This window comes from Bacillus rossius, chromosome 1 (genome assembly GCF_032445375.1).
Source record: "Bacillus rossius redtenbacheri isolate Brsri chromosome 1, Brsri_v3, whole genome shotgun sequence".
NCBI classification, from domain to species: Eukaryota; Metazoa; Arthropoda; class Insecta; order Phasmatodea; family Bacillidae; genus Bacillus; species Bacillus rossius.
This window is the reverse complement of record NC_086330.1, coordinates 123141351-123165029: the sequence shown is the minus strand read 5'-3', so window position 1 is coordinate 123165029 and position 23679 is coordinate 123141351. Positions and strand designations below refer to the sequence as shown.

Genomic DNA, 23679 nt, shown 5'->3' with positions numbered 1-23679 from the left:
TTTTAAATGTAGTGCAATAAAATGTCTCACAGAAAACTCATTTATTAAATTAACAAGTTATTGTCATCTTATTTTTCTGAGACATTTGCCCAAAATTTACTTACGTTCGCATGTGGAGCCATAAATATAATTTAATTAAGTACTACAACCATTTTCTTATTGCTTACATGAAATAACCTTTGGCAGACCACGGCCATCGCTGTTTTCAAACCACGTTATTGCGCACTGCTTCACAAGAAAAAGTCGGCTAGAACTCTGCCACATTAACAAAGGCAGCGCGCTGGAAGTGTGACCCCACCCAATCAATATTTACAAGAACAATATAATATTCAGAAATAAACTCTTAAGTAGGTTTTTTTTATGAATGTGAACTGATTTATTTTTATTTATGGAAGGGCCACGGGGTGTTGCGCTTCGTCCCGGAAGCCATAGCCTGGCTTTAGCAGAGGTTTAAGGTGAATTTTTGAATTCGTAGGCATCGTCTGCAGTTTGAAGTGCATTTCGGTTTGGAATCGCTGTAGACAGATAATTTTAAATAAAAATTTTTATTCTTGGTAAAATATATATGCACCTATTTGAGATACCAGACGTTTGGGATAAGTTACAATTGAACCTTAAATGTGCAACATTGCAGCTCGTAACCTATAATTCGTACTCAAATCAGAAACGAAGATATTTAACTTAAATATAAAAGATAAACTAGTTTTGAAATAATATCATCTAATCCAGGCCATCATAAAATGGCTTTACAGTTAAAATTATATATAATTATATTTATGAAAGCATGAAAGACAAGCGAACTTAATCAGAAACACATAAGAATAATCAATATCCAAAATTTAAAACAAAATATTTTTCCAAAAAATTGGTTGTCTGTAAAGTCGGTTTACGGACGATAGTTTAACGTGACAACGTCATAACAAAACATTGATGAAATGATTGCATACTTTTATGAATAAAATTGAATCATTTTTATTGAATTATCAATATTTTGTATGGATAAAAAGAAGGTGTGAAATGAAATCTACAATTTAATTGATAAATTTACTTTTATTTGCACTCTGAAGTGTTTTCAGAATTACTCTATGGAGTATATTTCCTAAAATGCCAATATCTATAATGTAAAATGTGGTCTAGTTGGGCGCCGTGAAAACTCTATAAAGTACTAGTGCTGTGATTGTGTATGTAGCACAACTACTAACCTCTACAGAATATTAACTAAAATATGTCTTGTTATGTTGATAGTGAAAATAAATTATTCTCAAGTTGTATGTACTGGTGTAGTTTGACTCAGTGTGAATACCAAACAATAAAATGTCGTATAATTCCTTAGCAGTATGTCTCCTTCTCTTTGGTGTAAGTATTCTGACCTTAAAATCAACAAATATAAGTAGTGTGTTTAAAAGCATTAACTTCTCTATGACTGCTGATCTCAGTGTAATAAAAACTAATTATTCTTTCAAGACAATCCAAGCTAAATATTTCTGTCTATCTGGTTTAACATACACATGATATGTAAGTATGGTTATCAATCGGAAAAATAAAATATAATGAAAATTTAACTTTTTACTAGGGTCAAAATCATGGTTGTATGGGTGACAATACTCTTTTGCAACATATCCAACTGTAACATGAAAAGTGACAGAGTCAATGATTAGCAAGCAACATACAAATACCTTTGAGACAATTATTCATGTTTAAATAGGTTTTTCATTAAACAAAATTTCAATATCCGTTATACTTAAATGTCTTTCAGAACTAATTACGTTTTACGTAATTGTATCACTGAATAATAGTTTGGTTATCAGTCAATATTTTAAATATTATTGAAACACATTTTAACTGGCAAATTAGTCTTTTCTTTGTTTTTACTAGCTCAGTCTCTTTCGGTAGATCAAACTGTCTCAAGACTTCTGGACCTGGGGCTATTCTTTAAACATTCAAGACAATTAATGACTTTAACAGATTTTAACTTTGATATCGTACATATTACTGATCAATGTCAGTTAACCAGGTCCAGTATGTACAAGCTACAAGTCTTTACGTAGTTAAGTAGTATTAAGTTGTTTTGCGAGTTTCAAATTAGGTCTTGATCGTAAACATCATAGTTTAAGATATCTTGCCATTAAAATAGGACAGGTAACTTCTCGCTGTTCTTGTTAATTCGGGGATGGGGCAAACAAACCTCGTCGCGTCGTTACAATACCAAGAGGCTGTGGAAAACCTCTCCGAACCCCTGTCTCTCCTCCGATGTTGCTGGTTAGATCTCACTCTCCTCCGATGTCGCTGGTTGGGTCTCCGTCTCGATGCACCTCCTCTCGTGCTGCTGGTACTCCCGCAGGACTGGCGTCGGTCACCTGGAGTCGTCTAGAAGGATGATGTCCTCCGGTACACCGTCTACGATGCCGTCTACCGCTGTCGAACTCCTTCCATATCGAAGATTGATAGTCCTTTTCTTCGTTTCTTCTTAATTCGTCGTTGATCCAGTTCTATTTATGCTGTTAGTCAAAACTTATCGTCGTCGTCGATTCTTTAGTAGAGCTTAGAACATCGGTAACTACCTCTTCTTCATTGTGTAGTTCCGGTATTTATTATAAAATCATCAATTTCACGTAGATTCTAGCTATTCCGTCGTCGTACCAATGTTTTACGTGATATTCTTACATTCATTTATGACTAAATCACGGAGCTCTTTCTCTCTAATCCTTCTCCCATGATAGTAGAACAGAAACTCCAGTTCCAATTTGTTTCAAACAGTCAAAGCTTTCTCTATTGAACACTCTCCGAAATCACACTGGAAATACTAAATTCTTTAAATAAAATATATGCGCAGTCGAGCGTCCAATCACATATACTCTTTCCTCAGTAATGACCCAAAAACAATATTAAAAGGTGAAAGCTCATTTCCTATTCGTCGCCGTTTAACAAATGTTTGCAAAGACATTTCATAAAATTATTACTTAGATAAAACATGAAAATACTTAAAGAGTAAAACCAAATTGACCTGACCATAGAGATACAATACTGGTAAATATAATTCATAACAGGACTAAGACAAAGTCATAGAGGTAAGAAGTAAAATAATAAACATAAAATTCATTTCTATTGAGGGCTTCTCAAATACCTCTATAGAATAGTCCCCTTCAGAAATGTGACTAACGAACTATACTCTGATAAAGGTGTTAGGACCATTTCTCATCATACAAACATCTCATCTGTATTCTAATTATTTGCAGAAAATTTACATTTCATATTATTGACCTTATTTACATACTTACTTGCAAACATAGAGTATTGTCACCGATATATGTCTTCAAACGGACATATGTGTAACAGTGTATACTATTCTACAGGAGTGTAATATTTCCTCAACTGCGTTATATTATAGTGTCCTATTACTTGTTTCGTTTTAATGTCAGACAGTTCGTAACAGTTACTTCTAATAATCTTCGTGATCATATATGGTCCATCGAAGAGTAGAAATAGCTTCTTAGTAACGTACTTCCAAAATTGGCTTACTGGATTCGTTCTCTTGAGTACTAAATCTCCACAATTAAAACTCATCTTGCTGGAATCTTTCTGGTATTTTCTCCGAAGATCCGCCGTGGATGTCAACTTGGCTGCGACCAACTCTTCAGTTTCCTTCTGTATCTCGACTAATTCTTTATCTTCTGCGGCCAGAGCTTCATCGTGATGTCTCGGTAGTAACGATGACGGTATTATCAATGATCTTTTTCCTGTTAACGCTTCATATGGAGTAACACTGGTAGAACTGTGTACAGTATTATTCAAAATGCATTCAATGAAAGTTAATTTACTCATCCAGTTCTGCTGTGTATCGTGGCAGAATGTCCGCAACATATTACCAAGTGTGCGCATTTGTCTCTCCACAGGATTACTCTGCGGGTGTCTCACCGAAGACGTGGTGGGTACGATTTGCAGTTTTCTGAGTCCTTCTTGCCAAACTTGACTCATGAATTGTGTGGCATGATCTGAAATAATTTTCTCCGGTCGACCCACTTCCGCGATAAACTGTTTAACTTTCTGGAATACTATCTTGCTGGTGGCATTGACTATGGGATACAACTTGGTGTATTTTGTAAATAAATCTACCATCACGAACACATATTTCACCCCGGCTGTTGATCTAGGTAATGGTCCCAATACATCCACTGATACCAACTGCAGTGGTCTCTCCGGAAGGATAGGTTTAAACTCACCTTCGAGATTTTGTTGGGCATGTTTCGCTTTCTGACACAAGTCGCACGATCGAGTAATGGCGGCGACTGACTTGTGCAGATTCGGAGAGTATAGCTGCCTAATCAATGACTGTGTCAGCTTCTTTGAACCAATATGCCCGCAATTCCTATGAACCTCCCAAATAATCGAGTTGATGTTTCGCTTCGGTATTACCGGCTTCCATGGCTCTTCAAATCTGGCTTTTCCCTTGCTATGATTGAACAATACTCCCTCCGACATGCAGTATCTCTCCTCTAACCTAGTTGGAACCTCTGAACCCTTCAATTTATCTATTATGACCTTGCAGAATTCATCTTCCTGTTGCAGTTGAGCTATCTGGTCAAAAACATTCTTGATTGTTGCGTTATCTTTAAGTTGTTGTGTCACAAGATTAGCTACCAAAAATTCCTTGGAGTTCTTCCTCGGTGTCAATTCATCATTCAATACATCGGGTATTCGACTTAGGTAATCGGCGACTACATTCTCTTTCCCTTTAATGTGGCATATTTCCAAGTCAAACTCTTGCATCAGCAAGCACCATCGTGTCAGCCTGCTACCAAAAATTTTGCCTGCTTTTAGACACATCAGGGCTTGATGGTCAGTCATTAGCTTTATATGTTCTCCCAGAAGCAGGTCTCGAAACTTCTGCAGAGCCCATATTATTGCTAGTGTCTCTTTCTCCGTGACCGTGTAATTTCGCTCTGCCGAATTCAATGTTCTACTCGCCATCGCTACGGTACGTTCTACTCCCTCATCGTCCATTTGCGCGAGCTTCGCCCCTAAGGCATAATCAGATGCGTCTGTGTATAGTAGAAATTCCCGACCTAACATGGGATGATAGATGACTCGTTCTTCGAGAAAGACCTTCTTGAGTTCTTCAAAAGCTTCCCGCTGTTCTGCTTCCCATTTCCACAGCTTGTCCTTCTTGAGTAGATCAAACAATGGGACTGCGATCTTGGCTATCTTGTCGCTGTAATTTCGGTAAAACCCGATAACTCCCAGGAATGTACGTAGTTGTTTAACATTCTTTGGTGTAGGGAAGTTGGAAATACTGTTCAATTTTTCAGGATCGGTATGAATTCCGGTCGGTGTCAGAATATGCCCTAGAAATGGTAACTCTTGTCGGCAAAATACGGATTTTCGCAGTTTCACCGTCATTCCTGCGTCACGTAGTTTCGTTAGGACAATGCCGATATGCTCCAGGTGTTCTTTGAATGATGACGATGTAATCAAAATGTCGTCGACATATGCTCGCGCGAATCCTTTGCACTCAGATCCTAGCGTTTCGTCCAGACAACGAGTAAACTCAGCTACCGCATTACATAAGCCGAACGGCATGACTTGGAACACATACTGCGAGTTCTTGAATAGGAATGATGTGTACTGTCTAGATCTTTCTTCTAAGGGTATTTGCCAGTACCCTGCCGACAAATCAAGTGTGGTTAGAAACTTGACACCCTGATATAATCGCAGAATATCATTCGTTGGTCTCGGACTTTCCCGATCTCGAACAGTAATTTTGTTGATCTCCCTCGCGTCAAGGCATAAACGTACTGTTCCGTCTTTCTTTCGCACACAGAGTATCGCATTCGTGAATGGGCTAGGCGCTCGCTTTATTACATTCCATTCCAACATTAAGTCTAGATATTCTTCAGCCTCTTTCAAATATTTCGCCGGGATGGGATACGACTTTTTATGGAATGGTTCACCGGGTATGACCTGAATACTAGCTGTATATAATTTGTTTAACCCAGGTTTTTCGGAAAATATATTTTGAAAATTTCTTAAGACATGAAGAAGATTATTTCTACCGGTTTCATTTACCATGGTAATTCCCTTTACAGCTTCTATTAAATCAGCTCCGGTCGCCATCAAATTTATGTCACTATTAATACACGAAGTTTCCTTATGAATGATTGCAATGCATTTTTCCGAAACTTCCCAATTTTCAGTAGTTTTCGTATTTTCTGTGTCATCCATAGCAGTTACCATCCAACCTGCAAAATTCAAAATTATTTTATGGCTAGTTAGAAAGTCTACACCGAAAATTACTGGTTTAGCCAATCCTTTTACGATTAATACATTAATGTACTTGGTGCTACCTAAACCTTCTACTTCCAATAAGGTCTGACGATTAATGATGGGACTAGCCCTTGATGTAACCCCTAGAATCTTTAAACTCGGTACTGGCATTCTCGGTAATGATATTCCGGTGCTCTCTATCATGGCTACGCAGTCTTCGCTGATGCAGGATATCTCTGCGCCGCTGTCTAATAGTACAGGCACTTTAACTCCGTTTAAAGTTAACGATATCTCCGGACATAGTGCTTGTTTCGCTTGAACTTCGGTTTCTGTGGGCTCGCTGAGTAAAAATTCACGCTCGTTTTCTTTGAACATAATGGTGTGTATGCTTCGACAATTATTCTTGTCATTTGCGTCGGGATCCAATTTTATACTAGCCCCGTCTAACTTACAATTAGGGACTGACGTGCGGAGCGGGTTTTCGCCATCCCTAATTAGTTTACCGCACTGTCCTTAAATCCTCTAATTTGCTCTTGTGACAAATTAGCAAATCCATTATTTGCATTCGGTGAAATCAAAAATGTGTTATTACCTCCTTGGTTTGTATCTGAGCTTCTGCTAGATTGCATGCGCGGCCATTCCGTGTTGCTTTGCTCGTGACTTGGCGCTATAGAATATGAATTTCTTTCTCCTTGTCGCGCGTCGTGAATGGTGGTGCTAAAGCTGTTCCCTTTTTCAGACGGTACAAACGTTTGTGCATTTATGCTGTACTGACCTCCGGAATGATTATTGTAATTTGCCGATCGTTCTTTCGTTGTTCGATTTTCGCCTGAATTCTCTCTGAAATTAACTGTCCCCTCCTGACGTTTATTCTCCCACTGTGATTCATTTTCGCGTCTGTCTTGTCGCTTCTCGTTTCTACGACGATAGTACTGTGGTTTATAAAATCCGTTACCATATCGCTGACCTCGATATCCATTGTGATACCAATTACTTCCGCAGTTTTCAACGTTCAGTGTGTGAATTTGAGGTTGTTTGTGTCCGCTGTTCTGCCCTTCATTTCGGTTACGCCAGTTATTGTATAACGGTGTCTGTTGGTTCGTGTTCTTGCGCTCGTTAGTTTCTTTGTGCGTTACCGTTTTATCGAGCTTAACGAGTCGTTCATACGTTAACAGTTGTTCCTTGAAATCTACAATATTACTGTATTGCCGTCCACTAAGTTGTAATTGATAATTGAGTGGTAATTGCGAAATTATCATGGCAATAAACTCTTCGTCTTCCATACGGCAATCAAGATAACGAGTTCTCTCGTACATATCGCTGATATGCGCCTCTAAATTTTGAAATTTACGATTTTCGAATTTTTCAGAATGCAACTGTATTCGCAAATTGCTTTGGATACGAGTATTGCAAAATTGGAATATGAAAGCTTTCTGAAACGATTCGTATGCGTGTACCGAATCTTTCGCCAACTCCCACCAATAATATGCCGTGTTTTTCAAGCAGTGGCTAACGCATTTCAATTTTTCTGCGTCTGTTAACTTAAATGTGTGGCAATATTCTCCAAACTGATTTAAGAATCTTCGAGGGTTTTCATTACTTTTCCCTGAATATGTTGGAACGTCATCCAACCATTTCTTAGAAGGGTGGTGTAGTGTAAGTACCGGATCTGCTGACATAATTGCAGTACTAATATTCGCGGGATTTCGCTCGGCTTCTATCGTTATCGATTTGTTTACCGGCGTGTCTTCCTTGTCGGTATTACATTCGCTAGTGTGGTGAGTCGTTAGTTGGGGCGAGAATGTTGCGATGTGTCTGGATTCTCTTTCTATTTCCCCTATTTTCGCCTCTACCATATCTAACCTTCCTGTTAGACGCTCGCTTAAGTGTACTACTTTATCGTCAGTGCGTTTACTGAATATTTCTACACCTTCAATACGAGTGTGTACACTGGAAAACTTCTGTTGCATCTCGTGCTGTGTTTCAGTTAAGTCATGCCTGATTTCTGCTGTTTCATCTGCAATCCTGCCTAAAGTGTTATTTAAGACTTGCACTAAATTGTCTAGTCTTTCGGCGTTTTCTCGCTCCTTTTGTTCCCTTTCTAACTTCTCCTCCTGTTCTATACGCTCACGTTCTTGTTTCTCCCGTTCCCGTTCTAGTTTCTCCTCCTGTTCTTTACGCTCCCGTTCTAATTTCTCCTTATTCATGAACTGGAACAGTGCATCTAGGGTAACAGTTGGTGTCGGCGGCGAATGACCCAACTCCATTTCCTGCTGTGACTCCATACCAGTAGTCTCGATGTGCTGTTCTGGTACTACTTCTCTAGGTTCTCGTTCAGGACTAGAGTCAGAAGTGTCATTGCTACCTCTCAAAAAATATGACTTCCTACCTGTGTCTGTCATCTTGACAAAATAAAATTACTGTCTGTATTTTTCAAAGTGTCTTGAGTTGTTCAAAAAAAGATCATAAAATAGTCCCTAACGTTGGCTTACACGTTGTGCGCCAAAAATTCTGAAGTGTTTTCAGAATTACTCTATGGAGTATATTTCCTAAAATGCCAATATCTATAATGTAAAATGTGGTCTAGTTGGGCGCCGTGAAAACTCTATAAAGTACTAGTGCTGTGATTGTGTATGTAGCACAACTACTAACCTCTACAGAATATTAACTAAAATATGTCTTGTTATGTTGATAGTGAAAATAAATTATTCTCAAGTTGTATGTACTGGTGTAGTTTGACTCAGTGTGAATACCAAACAATAAAATGTCGTATAATTCCTTAGCAGTATGTCTCCTTCTCTTTGGTGTAAGTATTCTGACCTTAAAATCAACAAATATAAGTAGTGTGTTTAAAAGCATTAACTTCTCTATGACTGCTGATCTCAGTGTAATAAAAACTAATTATTCTTTCAAGACAATCCAAGCTAAATATTTCTGTCTATCTGGTTTAACATACACATGATATGTAAGTATGGTTATCAATCGGAAAAATAAAATATAATGAAAATTTAACTTTTTACTAGGGTCAAAATCATGGTTGTATGGGTGACAATACTCTTTTGCAACATATCCAACTGTAACATGAAAAGTGACAGAGTCAATGATTAGCAAGCAACATACAAATACCTTTGAGACAATTATTCATGTTTAAATAGGTTTTTCATTAAACAAAATTTCAATATCCGTTATACTTAAATGTCTTTCAGAACTAATTACGTTTTACGTAATTGTATCACTGAATAATAGTTTGGTTATCAGTCAATATTTTAAATATTATTGAAACACATTTTAACTGGCAAATTAGTCTTTTCTTTGTTTTTACTAGCTCAGTCTCTTTCGGTAGATCAAACTGTCTCAAGACTTCTGGACCTGGGGCTATTCTTTAAACATTCAAGACAATTAATGACTTTAACAGATTTTAACTTTGATATCGTACATATTACTGATCAATGTCAGTTAACCAGGTCCAGTATGTACAAGCTACAAGTCTTTACGTAGTTAAGTAGTATTAAGTTGTTTTGCGAGTTTCAAATTAGGTCTTGATCGTAAACATCATAGTTTAAGATATCTTGCCATTAAAATAGGACAGGTAACTTCTCGCTGTTCTTGTTAATTCGGGGATGGGGCAAACAAACCTCGTCGCGTCGTTACAATACCAAGAGGCTGTGGAAAACCTCTCCGAACCCCTGTCTCTCCTCCGATGTTGCTGGTTAGATCTCACTCTCCTCCGATGTCGCTGGTTGGGTCTCCGTCTCGATGCACCTCCTCTCGTGCTGCTGGTACTCCCGCAGGACTGGCGTCGGTCACCTGGAGTCGTCTAGAAGGATGATGTCCTCCGGTACACCGTCTACGATGCCGTCTACCGCTGTCGAACTCCTTCCATATCGAAGATTGATAGTCCTTTTCTTCGTTTCTTCTTAATTCGTCGTTGATCCAGTTCTATTTATGCTGTTAGTCAAAACTTATCGTCGTCGTCGATTCTTTAGTAGAGCTTAGAACATCGGTAACTACCTCTTCTTCATTGTGTAGTTCCGGTATTTATTATAAAATCATCAATTTCACGTAGATTCTAGCTATTCCGTCGTCGTACCAATGTTTTACGTGATATTCTTACATTCATTTATGACTAAATCACGGAGCTCTTTCTCTCTAATCCTTCTCCCATGATAGTAGAACAGAAACTCCAGTTCCAATTTGTTTCAAACAGTCAAAGCTTTCTCTATTGAACACTCTCCGAAATCACACTGGAAATACTAAATTCTTTAAATAAAATATATGCGCAGTCGAGCGTCCAATCACATATACTCTTTCCTCAGTAATGACCCAAAAACAATATTAAAAGGTGTAAGCTCATTTCCTATTCGTCGCCGTTTAACAAATGTTTGCAAAGACATTTCATAAAATTATTACTTAGATAAAACATGAAAATACTTAAAGAGTAAAACCAAATTGACCTGACCATAGAGATACAATACTGGTAAATATAATTCATAACAGGACTAAGACAAAGTCATAGAGGTAAGAAGTAAAATAATAAACATAAAATTCATTTCTATTGAGGGCTTCTCAAATACCTCTATAACTCATTAATTCAAATATGTTTATTACTTTAACGAAGAGATTATTTTAACTATAACTTTTATACATGTTTGCTATTTAACTTCTTCCAATCTGTCCGTGCAGCCGGCATTCATCGATTTATTAGATGTCACGTCAAAAGTGTCCCGTAACGCACGTTGTCCCATTACACTGTGTCCCGTTACGCTCATTGTACGCTTCCACTCGATTGGAACAACCATCGATTTGACTTTTTCGAGGCGCATTAAACTTGAAACACTCCCATTCGTTTCCTACTTTTCCTATCACCGTCGTATCCTTAACAGAATAACACGAAAAAGATTAACAAAACTTGCTGCCTACTCTTGCAAATTAGTTTTAAAATCTGCGTTTTTCAACCAAAAAGTGTATATTGGCAACTTCAAAATTACACAATTATTTTAAAATTGTACTTAAAAAATTAATTAAATAAATGTGTGGCAACATCAAAATTGCATACATTTAAATATCTTTCTTAAAATTGTTCAAAAAGAAGTTGAATTATAAAATATTTATGCTATATAAGATGCAAGAGAATCGGCAAATTAATTTAAATTTTAAATATAAATCTATCAACATAAATTTCACATAAGTTAGCTAACTTTTGAATTCGTTAAAATTTCAGTAATGATGTGGTAACACGTTTTATAATTTTTTTTGCAGAATTCAAAAAAAGCTGAACCTGCAATCGGCTTAATGTTACAATAATAGCATTACTGTATGAATTCTACTCAACTTGTTAGTAAATATAATACAATATATTTAATGAAACAGGGCTCACGCGTCTACCACTAAGTCAGTTTTATAATTATCACATCACCATGTGCGGGACACTACAAATATGTACAACATATTATTATACAACATAATACATGCCGTACGTGATCTAGAACTCCTGTCGAGCTGTGTCAACCGATTATAATTCAAGTTTTTGGTCTGGTATTGTGGAACAGGAGATTGGCAGTTTTGATGTTTCAGAGACATTTATTTTTTATATTTAAAAGTAAAAATTTATTCTGTATTGCACAGAAAATAAAGAAACATAGTCAGTGTATTAATTGACAAGTTATGCACTTAAAAAGTACAGGCATAAAATAAATCATGTGTGCAAATAGAAACCGAGATACACAATAAATTATAAAATTTTAAATGGAAAAGGGTATACTGGCGCACCCTGCTCAGTGATAATTCGCAATAAGCTTCAACAATTAGTTATGAGTAACTTGACAGATAGCGTTGCTAAACCACGCGAACACTGCACTCTAACGTCGTTATGTAGGTACTACTTGAAAAATTCATATTCGAATAAAATCCGGATCGGACCATGTTTGACCAAACTACATGAATTCCATCGAAAAAAATTCGAAACTTTTCCGCATACAACTAACCCGACTTCCACCATACCCGAAATCTTCACTACACGGAAATGTGTCGAACCGGAATAGTGACTATTCCGGGTCGGCACAAGTCCGTGCCAACTTGTGAGATTTAAATCTTGTATGGAATAGTGACTATTCCGATTCGAAACAAATCCGTTTTTTGCCATTGCTTAGGCGGAATAGTCACTATTCTTTTCGACACAAAGTGAAAGGCACAGACAATACTCTGCAGATTTGAATTTTGTGCCCATTTGGTAGGCATGTGCGAAAGTCTCTTTTTAAATGCGAAGCGAAGTCGAAGCGAAGCTTATATTGTGCGAAGGAATGTGGAAGGAAAATATAAGTCGAAGGATTTGAAATAACATAATTTTTAATATAAAAAAATTGTTGCATATGTTTCATCATGATTATATAGACTAAAGCAAATTCCATTACCAAACATCTTCAAAAAATGTATGTATACTACATAAGTACTGTTAAATGTCTTGATCCACAGGAAAAATAATAACTTTTCATTTATTAAAAATTTGTAAAATTCATTCATCTGGTTTTCATTAGTAAAGTAAAAATGTTCTAACACATGAAATGAGAAAAATTAAGCATCCATTAAACAATTAAAAAAATGAAAGTATTGCCATGAAACAATATAGGACTTGAGAGCATAAAAACAATGTTGAGAAGTTAACATTTAAAACATACAGAAAGTAATGGTAGTCTACTAGTATATACTAAGTTATTAAGTTGAATTTTATTGACTTCTTGCATTATTATTTTTGTGATCAGTAAAAAACTGTAAAACAGCCTGCTTCTAATTGTTCCAACATTATAACTCACTCATAGTGTTTGACAACAAACAATATTCTTATACAATCAACAAATCAACATGGAATACAAGAATTGCTTAAACAAACAGTTGCTTAAACACAAAGGACATGACAGTATATGTGAATGTGTGTAAAAAATATTATTTTCCTTTACACTATTAAAAGTACTTAAAATTGTCATGAAGGTAAACTTGTTTTCGAACATGTTCAGGAAGCAGATTGTGACGCCTCTGAGTAACAACATTTCCAGCTGTGGAAAACAGTCTTTCACTGCTGACTTGGGTTGCAGGTATCCCTAAGTATTTTAAGGCCACCTTTGACACATTCGGATAGATCATTTTATTTTCATTCCACCATATCAGTGAGTTACTCTTTCTATTGATGCACTTGTCATTTAAGTATTTTGTCAGTTCATCCACACAGTCACCACAACTGGACTGTTTGTTGGTCAGTTCTTCAAAAGCAGACCAGAGAGAAGAGGATCTGTGGCTGCTTGGTGAATATGCTTGTTGTATTTAACTCACTCTCTAAAGTAACTACAGCAACCACTTTGCCAACCAAAGTACCTCGGAATCTTGGGTCCACAATCATTGCAGGTAAGTTAATTGAATCGTCCTTATAAATGCCGAATTTGGATTTTACTGCTTTCAGAAAATTCCTTGCAAACATGATTCTTTCAGTTTTATCCTGAATGCAGCGTGTCAGATGTGATTCTAAGCAGTGCAAAATTGGTATTACCATGCTTGAAGTTGGATAGTTTTCCCCACTTATCTCTTCTGTTGCCTGGTATTACCATGCTTGAAGTTGGATAGTTTTCCCCACTTATCTCTTCTGTTGCCTCTACAAGAGGTTGCAGAATCTCTACAAGGCCGCTCATATGTCTCCATTCCTGTGGTGTTAGCATATGCACATCACTGGTGTTTTGGGGACTGGCCATTTCTGCATTCAGTGCACTTTGCATTTCCAGTAGCCTTTTTAACATTAAATATTCACTTGACCACCTCGTGTTAACATATTGAATAACTTCAAGTTTAGGCAAATCAAATTTTTTCTGCATGGCATGGAGTGTGACTGTCTAGCTGTACTGCTCCACCTGCAAGGGCCTACTATCGCCTTGCACTTTGTTAGCAACGTTGCCACTCCTACTGTTTCTTTTTTTGCATCATTGATAGCGATTTGCAAGGTGTGGGCAAAACACTGTACAGGCAAACATGAACGAGTGGCGGCACTTCTGAAATTGGCTCCATTGTCTGTTACACAATATATTGGAATGGTTGAATTTTGCACAGGTATGTCCCAGTCTTCCAGTGTCTGACACAAAGCTGCACTAATGTTCGCACTAGTGTTGGATTCATTCATGAGGATAATGTCCATGGTGAAGGAATTACTGATAAATTGTGAGGTGATGTAGTGGCAAGTTATGCTCACGTACTTGTCAACAGCTGTAGATGTCCAACCATCTGAGGTAATGCTAAGTGACTAGTGATGGGTAGTCTGTTTTCAGCATTACCTTCATTTTTTCCTGCATTTCTTCAAAAAGAGCAGGAACGTAATTTTTCTAGAATGTGGTCCAACCGGGGATTTGGTAATTTGGTGCAACATGAGGATTTGCCATAAGGTCAGCAAAGCCCTTCTCTTCAACAAAACTGTACGGGAGAAGTCCTTTTGAAAGCATTAAACAAATACTTTTTGTTATTCACTTGGCCCACGGATCATTAGAAGAAAATTTCATTCTTTTTGAAAAAACATTTTCAAGTGTCTGTTGTTTGTGTTTCATATCTCTTGTTTTGGAGCAGGGTTCTTCAATTCAGAAACTTTTTTTCTTCCACTTAACTTTTCCATTCTTGTTCGTGCTTCTTCAAATGACAAATGAGTGTAGTTGTTGTTTCTGCAACAGTATGTCATTTTTCGTAACTTTCCTACAAATACATTGTATTTTTCAAATCAAATTATTTAAATAATTTAATACATTACTAAATCTCTAATTAAAATCAATTAATTTTTCTCCAAGGTATGAAAATAAAATGCCCCCCCCCCCCTCCCCAACAGATTGTTGATTTTAATCACTGTGATTATTTTAAGCATTATTACTAAATGTGTTTATAACCGATTAACTTTACGCGATGTTTTTAAATTCTTAAAATGTGGATTATTGTTATTGTTTTTATAATTATTACCGTACTTACATCTTGGAGTGGATAGCACTTTCTTGCACACTTTGCATGTGCTTGAATTATGATCACTGCTTCTCTCAAAATAATAATATATAACATTCATGTTTGGCATGCTGCAATTTAAAACGTAAAAATACACCCTGCTCCCTACAATCACGTTTGCAAAATTTAAACAGATGATACATAGGCACACGCGCTCATCGATGATAGTTTTTTTTCTCCCATATACGATCACGTGTGCATGAGAGCAAGAAACAGTTATCTTGGCGCAAGCCCAGTGTGCAGCGTGTGCTTCATTTGTCGCATTCTCTTTGCCTTTTGGGTGGCAGCTGAACCTTTATCGATCAACGAACGTAAACAAACATGGCGTTCCCGTATTCCTAAATGGTTCGTTACGTTTCTAACCGTCGTAACATATGAATCATTTTGTGCGTTCTATCAAAATTAAGGTTATTGCCATTTTGTGGTAATCTCTGTAAATTACGAATGTACTAGAAAGGTTAGCAAATGAGTCGTTAACTCAAGCATGCATCGCTCATTGCTACATAACCTACCTTAATTAAACTACAAATTATCTTCACGGGAAAGGTGCTAGCTAACATTAAGGCCAGTTGTAACTTATTATTTCCCCAAATAAATAATTCCATGATTTTATTTTACGATATTGGTTTACTTTGGCCTAGTGACAAATTGTGCCGGCAAATGTAAATAAAACTAATATATCGCTGCGCAGTAAATTTTAGCTTTAAAAGTGTCAGCGGGTATAATAAACAACAAATTAATATACATAAACAGGAAATTACCTGCCGCAATTATATTTTGGCAGTATATATATCTTGTTCCAAATAGTGGGCCAAACGTTTCTGGCAAAAATCTTCGACTTTTCCACTCAAAGTTTATTTTTGTCGAAGCCAAAGTCGAAGGAAAAAAATATCTTTGATTCGACTTCGAATACTCGAAGCTTCGCACACCCCTACCATTTAGGCATACATTGTAGTTACATTGTTCACTTAGTGAATATTTGATGAGTTTACTTAGCATGTATTTAATTTTTTAGAGAGTACCGTGTTTTATGTCATAATTAAGTTTGAAAAGTAGAGGTGTGATTTATATTTGAAAAAAAAAAATTTCTTGTTAGGTTTAGTTATTCCTAAAAACAAAACCCATTCATGGAAAGTATGTTTATTTAAAAAGGGAGTATACAATATCACGCCAAACAATTTAAATTAATAAGTCATGCAACAAAAACCTTTCTTAAACTTTAAATAGAAAAACAAAATCTGTGACCCAAATGCGAGCCTTAGCTAACGCATAAATATCGTCATAGTACACACTTCTCATGAAAGAGTGCGAGCCATCAAATTTACTTAACTCAGCACTCGACAGAGTGCGCACGTTGCATGCAATCAGCGAGATATCAATATCGATATTCGACTACGTGAGCTCACTCTATACAGAAAGCAACATAACCAAACATGAATGATGCCAACTAGCGCTGGCTACATTTTTATAAGTTGTAACTCTTCTTTACCTATTACCCTTACAGCAGGGAAACCTGGCCTTCACAATTGCCCCAAGAGGACTAAATCAAAGGGAAAGAAAAGGTTACATTAAACAAAACAAAGAGCAGAGCTCAGTGGTATAAATATATTTTGATTATTTTGCAAACAACTACTAATATGCGCATCTCAACAGCGCTCAAATACAAAAATGGCTTTACTACAGCAATCAGAGTAAACTTAATAATTTCAAAATTCAGGTACAAGACAAAAACTGTTATAGGGGTAGATATAAATTTTTTTTTTTTTTTATTTTTTTTTTGTTGGGGGTTCACAGGCTTCACCACAAGTTCATTGTTGTTCATGAGCTCTTACTCCATTTTCATACACCAAATACAATAACAATTTACCTGACAAAAATTTTAAAATACTATTATATTTCCGTTTATCCCACCCCGAGAGTCTCCTATAGCAAGTCCCGACACTCTAAACAATAATTTAATTATGGTAATCTACCAACAGTATGACTATATAGTTCTATAAAATTTTATATAAAAGACACTATAATTATAACAAAAATTTCATAATTTCATCAATCACACATGGCAGCCTCAGATGAGCATGAATAAAATATTTTAGCTATCGTACATTTAACATTCAATAAAACATCTATGGTAATAATTTATATCTGACCATAATTTATCAGTTCTCTATTATTTTAATCTCTTACAGCTCATAAAGGTTCATACCACTCAAAGTATCAACAATATAAATATATAGTTCTATCAAATTTATATAATAAACACGATATAACAAAATTATAATCTCACTAATCACGCATGGCAGGCTTTTTAACTGCCAACTTCATTACAACCATATTAGCTCCAGGAGATCATAAGTTCTCGATTGAGATAAGCATAGAACCACCGATCTATTTTAATTGCACTCCAACCTACGGTGGCGGGTAGCATGCCAACAATAAAATGCCTAAAATATTTCTGGCAAAACTTAAATCACCAAAAATTCTAGAACTTATTAAAGGAATCTAGTACGATTTAATTCAAAAAGTCACGCGGTTTCCTCTCTCACACAACCCTTAGGCATATAATATTCAAACCCTTTTTAATATCTCATAACTTCTTACTAGCTCTTCACCATCCGCAGCGACTCAAGGAAAAATATATTTTTCAAGACTCACCCCTTCAGTTGCCATCGCGAACAGGACGACGCACAGTATAAATAATTTAAAAAGGCCATTTAAAAGAAAAAGATCACTACACCACCATTATACGATTTAAGGACATCTGCTCAGCTGGGACGCCGACTGCAACCACCTACTCTCGAACCAGCTGCATTCCATACGACGAACCATTTAAACTTCGTGGAATTTCGTTCACTCAGCTACTGACGAAACTTCTTTTCTTCCCAAATTTCATTTCAAAAAAAAATAATCCGTCGAGACGATCTATTCCCTTCCTCCGCAATAAACAGGAAAAATCAAATCATAGACCAAATTTAAGTTTATAAAATGTTGTCCTCCCCCTGTGCCAGCTGCTCAAGTTGACTCGGTAGACTAGTCTCACACCTTCTCGCTCATTCCACAACCCGCCATGTCGTGTCAAACTCCAAAAAAAAAATATTACATAAAAAAATTTCATAACTTCTTAAAATAATTTTCTCGCACGCGCCGATGCTTACTCATATTTAGAAAAGAAAATACCACTATTATCTTGTCACAAAAATTTTTTCCACAGCTCAATCGTAGCTTCTTTTCTTCTCCTCATAACTAGCCCGGGTCTATGCTGATATTTTCCTCGGCGATCGAGGCCTCGACTGGGGGTTAACTGCGCTCCATTTCCCCGCACGAGCCTCGCGTTGCGTTCTCCAGCATAAACGCGCTGAAATCTCTCTTCTCCTCTCGTCCACGAATTACACGTAAATCAAGTAAAGTGAAAATCATTTCTTGAAGTCGTGATGTGCATTATTCACCGGAGTTACCTATCATAGACCCACACTGACCGTCTGGCTCCACTGCCAACTCACTAGTCCTCTTTCTTTCCCTCTCCCCTCTGTCCAGCGCTGTGCTCGACCGGTCGCTTACCGCGCATGCGCGGTAGCTAATTTCAACAGTCAACCGCCCGCGGCGCTGCACGGATTCGCCCGTCTGCTAGCGTACAACTCTCGAGCAAACCACTACTAGATGGCGCGATAAGCCACACCTACCGACAACGCGTGTACACGAACAAAAAATAAATTTGTGACGCCATCACAGGTGTCACAGCGTGGTACACCGTAGCGATGCAGACAAACAGATAAAGGTTATAACGTTTAAAAAGTCTTTAAAAGAAAATTGACACATCAGAAAACTTTGTATTTCTGTTAATTAAATAAGTAAGTGGTAATGTCCGAATAAATATTAGATTTCTACTTTAAAATACATCGTTTTATAAGGAAAAAATACCTACACAAATCGCTCTGAATCTACTAGTGTGGCCAAACATATCATTTGACGTTTAGCGAGAGGTTTGTTTATCCAAATTTTGACGCCCTAAAATATTGGTGCGATAAAACAGGGTATTGTTGTTTTTGGTGCGTAAACATCTTAGCGTTCTGTATACTGCATTTGTTAGTAGTAATTTTGAGAATTGAACAGAAGTGGCTGCTGTGGTGGATGGCGTGAACCAAAGTTCACAGAGTCAAAGGGAAACTTTATAGTATTAACTATTTTATAAATTTTATTAAGATGGGCAGTATTATAATAAAATTCCTTGTTGAAAATCAAGTCCAAAGACAGGGTTTAACATTTTTTCAAGTCTTTTTCAGTTTCATTATAAATTTTAAAATTTTGTTCTGCAAATCGTATGATTCGATAGTCGATGTAACTACTCCAGCAACGATTTCTAGGTGCGGGTGTGGAAACTACATGTGATTCACATCCAGAAATTGAGTTTAAAACGTAATTTGCATATATTTATCACGCTCAGCATTATTTTAAGGAATTCTGTGTTAAAATTTGTGTCTGTGTTTTTATTATAAGTGTATTTGCAACATGAAAACACACATATTTGCTGTTTACCGATGTTAGATGTTTACACATCACTGGCTCACAACTTTTGTTAGTGTTTGATGTTGTTTGAAATCAAGAAATAATTTCAACTACATTGTTAAAATACACAGCTGCTTCATAGAAAATTGTTTCACAATTACATATTACGTATTTACAAGTGTCGTATTTTAGTTTTCCCTGTATCCTTGCATTTCTATTAGTAAAATCCTGTTACTCTCACATTAATGATAAATTTATTTATTTTTTCCTGTAAGCTGTTTGACTTGTGTTGTGATACAGTCTACTATGTGTTCAAGGTTTTACACTAATTGTTGAAAATTTATATTGCAGGGATGACGTGATGATTGGCGATGAACCTAACGTAACTGTGTTGGATTATATTTATGAAAAAAATCCTGAAAAGGGAGCGATCATTCAAAGTATTCTTCGAGAAGTGAGTAGAATTGTTTGTTGAATTTATCATAATATTGTCACAAGGGCATCTCCAAAGGGGAGGACGAGATTCTCCCACTTCCAAAGTAAAAAAAATAAATATAATAATAATAAAGATGTTAGTAGTTGGTATTTAAACACTTTGAAAAAAGTTTATCTCGAAATAGACATTACGTTATCTAAAATAAGTTGAATTCCGTAGCTGGCTAAGCCCTTCTTACAGTCATATACACATACAGAGCTAAAGCAGTGTTTGGTTTTTCTTATGCTGATATTTTGCATAAGCTGAATAGTTAGTTTGCTAAAGACATTGTCCAAGTGAATTGTGAAGTATCAAGATGAAACTTTTATTTATACTGTTTGTTAGCTAAAGACTGTAGATTACTCACAAATACCATATTTTCCCAAAAATAATGGGACTTTGAATATATGACCCCAAACTTTTTGATTGTAATTTTATGAAAATTGCTTTATTGAGTGGGAGATCACAATTCATATAAATAAAAATAATTTAAATAAGTAATGTTACTATATGATATTTACTAGAGTTCTTTGGTGCCATTTCGTCAGTAGAGTTATTAGAATATCAAAGCCAGTTCTGGGACTGATTTGACCTTGAATGACCCCTGGCACCTGGTATCAGTTTGACTTTGAAAACCTGTTTTTGAGGATCCCCCTTCCCTCCCTCCCTGGACCAGGTTGCAAGGTTGTTACGTAATTAACCCCCTCCCCCACAGAGTGTTGTGAATGGTTGAAATTAAGGTAAGCCCTTATTATTCCACCCTCCCCCTTCCCCACCACAGTTTGTATCACCACAGTCATCAACATATGTAATCACACATGGCTGCTCTCTCTCCCCGCCGCATCGCTAGCCTCACAGATGCACATGCAGATGCACATGCAGACACACACGTACACACACATACACACACATAAACACACATAAAAACTATTTAAATACATACCTGTTTGTGAGTCTCGCCATTTTGACTTTCAACATATTGTAGTATGGCATCATGTCCACCTTCTTAAAATAAGTAATTTTCATCAAAAAATTATTCTTTGATGATTTTGAGCACATATAAAATTAATTAAAAATATTTTAAATTGATATATGATATGGTTATTGCATCAACCATGTTGGGTGCCCTCTTTATGTTTGAATCATAATCATGACATAAGTTAATTGTAATCTTGTAACGTCCATCTGTTATTGATAATGGGTTAATGGTATCTTCGATGTGTGCCGAGTTCTAAGGCAGAGGTTGAGGGACCAGTTACAAATGTAATTTAGTTAAGTGGATCGGAGTCTTAATAATGACCAGGAATAAAAGCTAGAAAAATAAAATCAAGACAACATTATCCAAAAATCATTTGTTTATTGTAAGAAATTAGTGACTAGACCGTCGACTTTGAAAGAGATATCAGATCAGAATTTTTCAGTGCATTTAATATTATCTAAGTAATTTAGATGCGTCCCTTAAATCCAATAGCTGGGTAGATGCTCTGGAAACAGTGTGACAGAGAGACATCCTCTGCACCGATGATGGGAAGGTGCATTTAAACATTGGACGAAAATAGACCGGAGAGAGGTTGCATGGCACACACTTGAGACGGAAAAGAAAGAGGTGAAAGATCATAGCAAGTAGTACGTAGTGTGGAGAAAATCTTTGGGAAACTCTCCCAATCGTAGGCCACTAAATGCTGATGAAGAGGTCAGCACTTAAAACTCTGACCAAAAAACGAACCAGACGGAAACACAGAAACAAGGAGCTTGCGTCAAGACACTATGATGGTCCGTATAGTATTTCTCGCACCATGACGACTCGTCGAGAACCAAGGATGTAGGGAGCTTATTTGTATCTGTCCGCCAGAAGGTGAAAGTAGAACCAGAGGGCAGATCGTACATTCTAGTGGTATAAGAGCCAGCAGGGAGGGGAAGCCAGGTTTCGTAAGAAGTAGTTCCTGGAGGGATACGAGTGGGCCGTCGTGCGGTGCTGCCGAGTACTGATAAAAGGGGTGGGGGGGGGGGTTGGTTAATTAGGAATGCTACCTGGCATGGGAGCGAGGCTGCCGTGGCACTTCCCGACATTACAGCCATGACTTTGCGTGCTGGGGGTACATTCGAGTTTTGATATCTCTCCCCATAGTGTTAGGATTTACAGAAGATTACCGCAAAGTTTTGGTCAATGTTAAGCAAGAATTGGTGCTTGTGCGTAGCAATAGTGATGCTAATGCACTATTAGGAGAACAAGATACAGCAACCAGGATTGAAGTTACAGGTATAGAATAGGTTATGCCACATGTGAAGGTTGCAGATGCAGATAGACTCAAGTTGTTGAACATTGTAAAGAATAAGAAAACTATTGATATCACATTTAGATCATAGGACTTGTATGGGTACCCAGTCTTGCCTAAAGTGAGTAAGCCTGTTTGGCAAATAAAAATACCGAACCAACTGGGGAAGCCTTGCTTCGTTATACTTGAATTCCAGACAGCACGTGACAAGACCTTACAGAAAGTCAGAAGCCTTTTTGATCATTGCAAGATAAGGAATTTTGAGCTCTTCTTAAACTCTGACTATTATCAATATGCAGATCTGAACAATGATTTTACTAACAATTCGTACACCTTGCTGTATGAAATGTATGTTAATTTCCAGAAGTCTTTTTACCAGAGGGATGATGCAATGCCTTTGCTGTCACTTTCAGATTTTATCAGCACATTAATGTTACTTAATATTAGCAAGCAAATGGAATCCATCAAGACAGGAACTGTTGATGCTCATCTGGAATTTGAATTTGCAGAATATTACCTTGCTAATACCACTGCATTCTGTCTCTTGCTGCATGATAACACTGTTAATTACAATACATTCATTGGTACTTTGAAGAAACTCTTGTAGGGAATGTTTAAATAATGCACACAATCCAAATATTGCATCAGTAGACATCATGTTCTGCGATGTTCAAGGTTTCCGAGACAATGATAAGCATTTTGTGGTTAAGGAAATTGCATTTACCCATCCTGGATTGCATTTTTTGTTTAAAGCACTGCACTCATGGAATAAGTGGACAAACATCATGGTTTTCACTGGGATGATGGAGACTTTGACTATGCAGTTAGAAGAACTATCATTAATCAACACATGCAATGCTTCAATAGTAATGTGAATGAATATCTATGTCAAAGGAAGAGAGAAAATAAAATGGTTGCATGACATTGTTGGTTATGAATTTATCATCATTGATTTTGAAGATTTGAAGAGACAGAGAAACAAACAGCTCGCACGAACCTGCAGCCAAGGACAACCACATAGACGGACAGCTCTCAACTGGCAACTGGCTAGTGCTGTGTCCCAAACAGTAGGGGAAAAAAAGGGAGGGGGGGGAGGTTCAATTCTTTGTGTGGTCTACAAGTTCACCCTCCAGAGAGCCAGCGAGTTGC

At 36.9% G+C, this 23679-nt stretch overlaps 1 protein-coding gene across 3 annotated transcripts in view; it reads left to right on the top strand.

Moving 5' to 3' along the window:
- LOC134544482 (serine-protein kinase ATM) overlaps positions 1 to 23679 on the top strand; it is a 207318-nt gene that overhangs the window by 131641 nt on the left and 51998 nt on the right. For all 3 annotated transcript variants that reach the window (XM_063388481.1, XM_063388480.1, XM_063388482.1), the window contains exon 33: positions 20131 to 20233. In XM_063388481.1, the coding sequence (XP_063244551.1) occupies positions 20131 to 20233 (103 nt within the window). The remainder of the gene's footprint in view (positions 1 to 20130; positions 20234 to 23679) is intronic.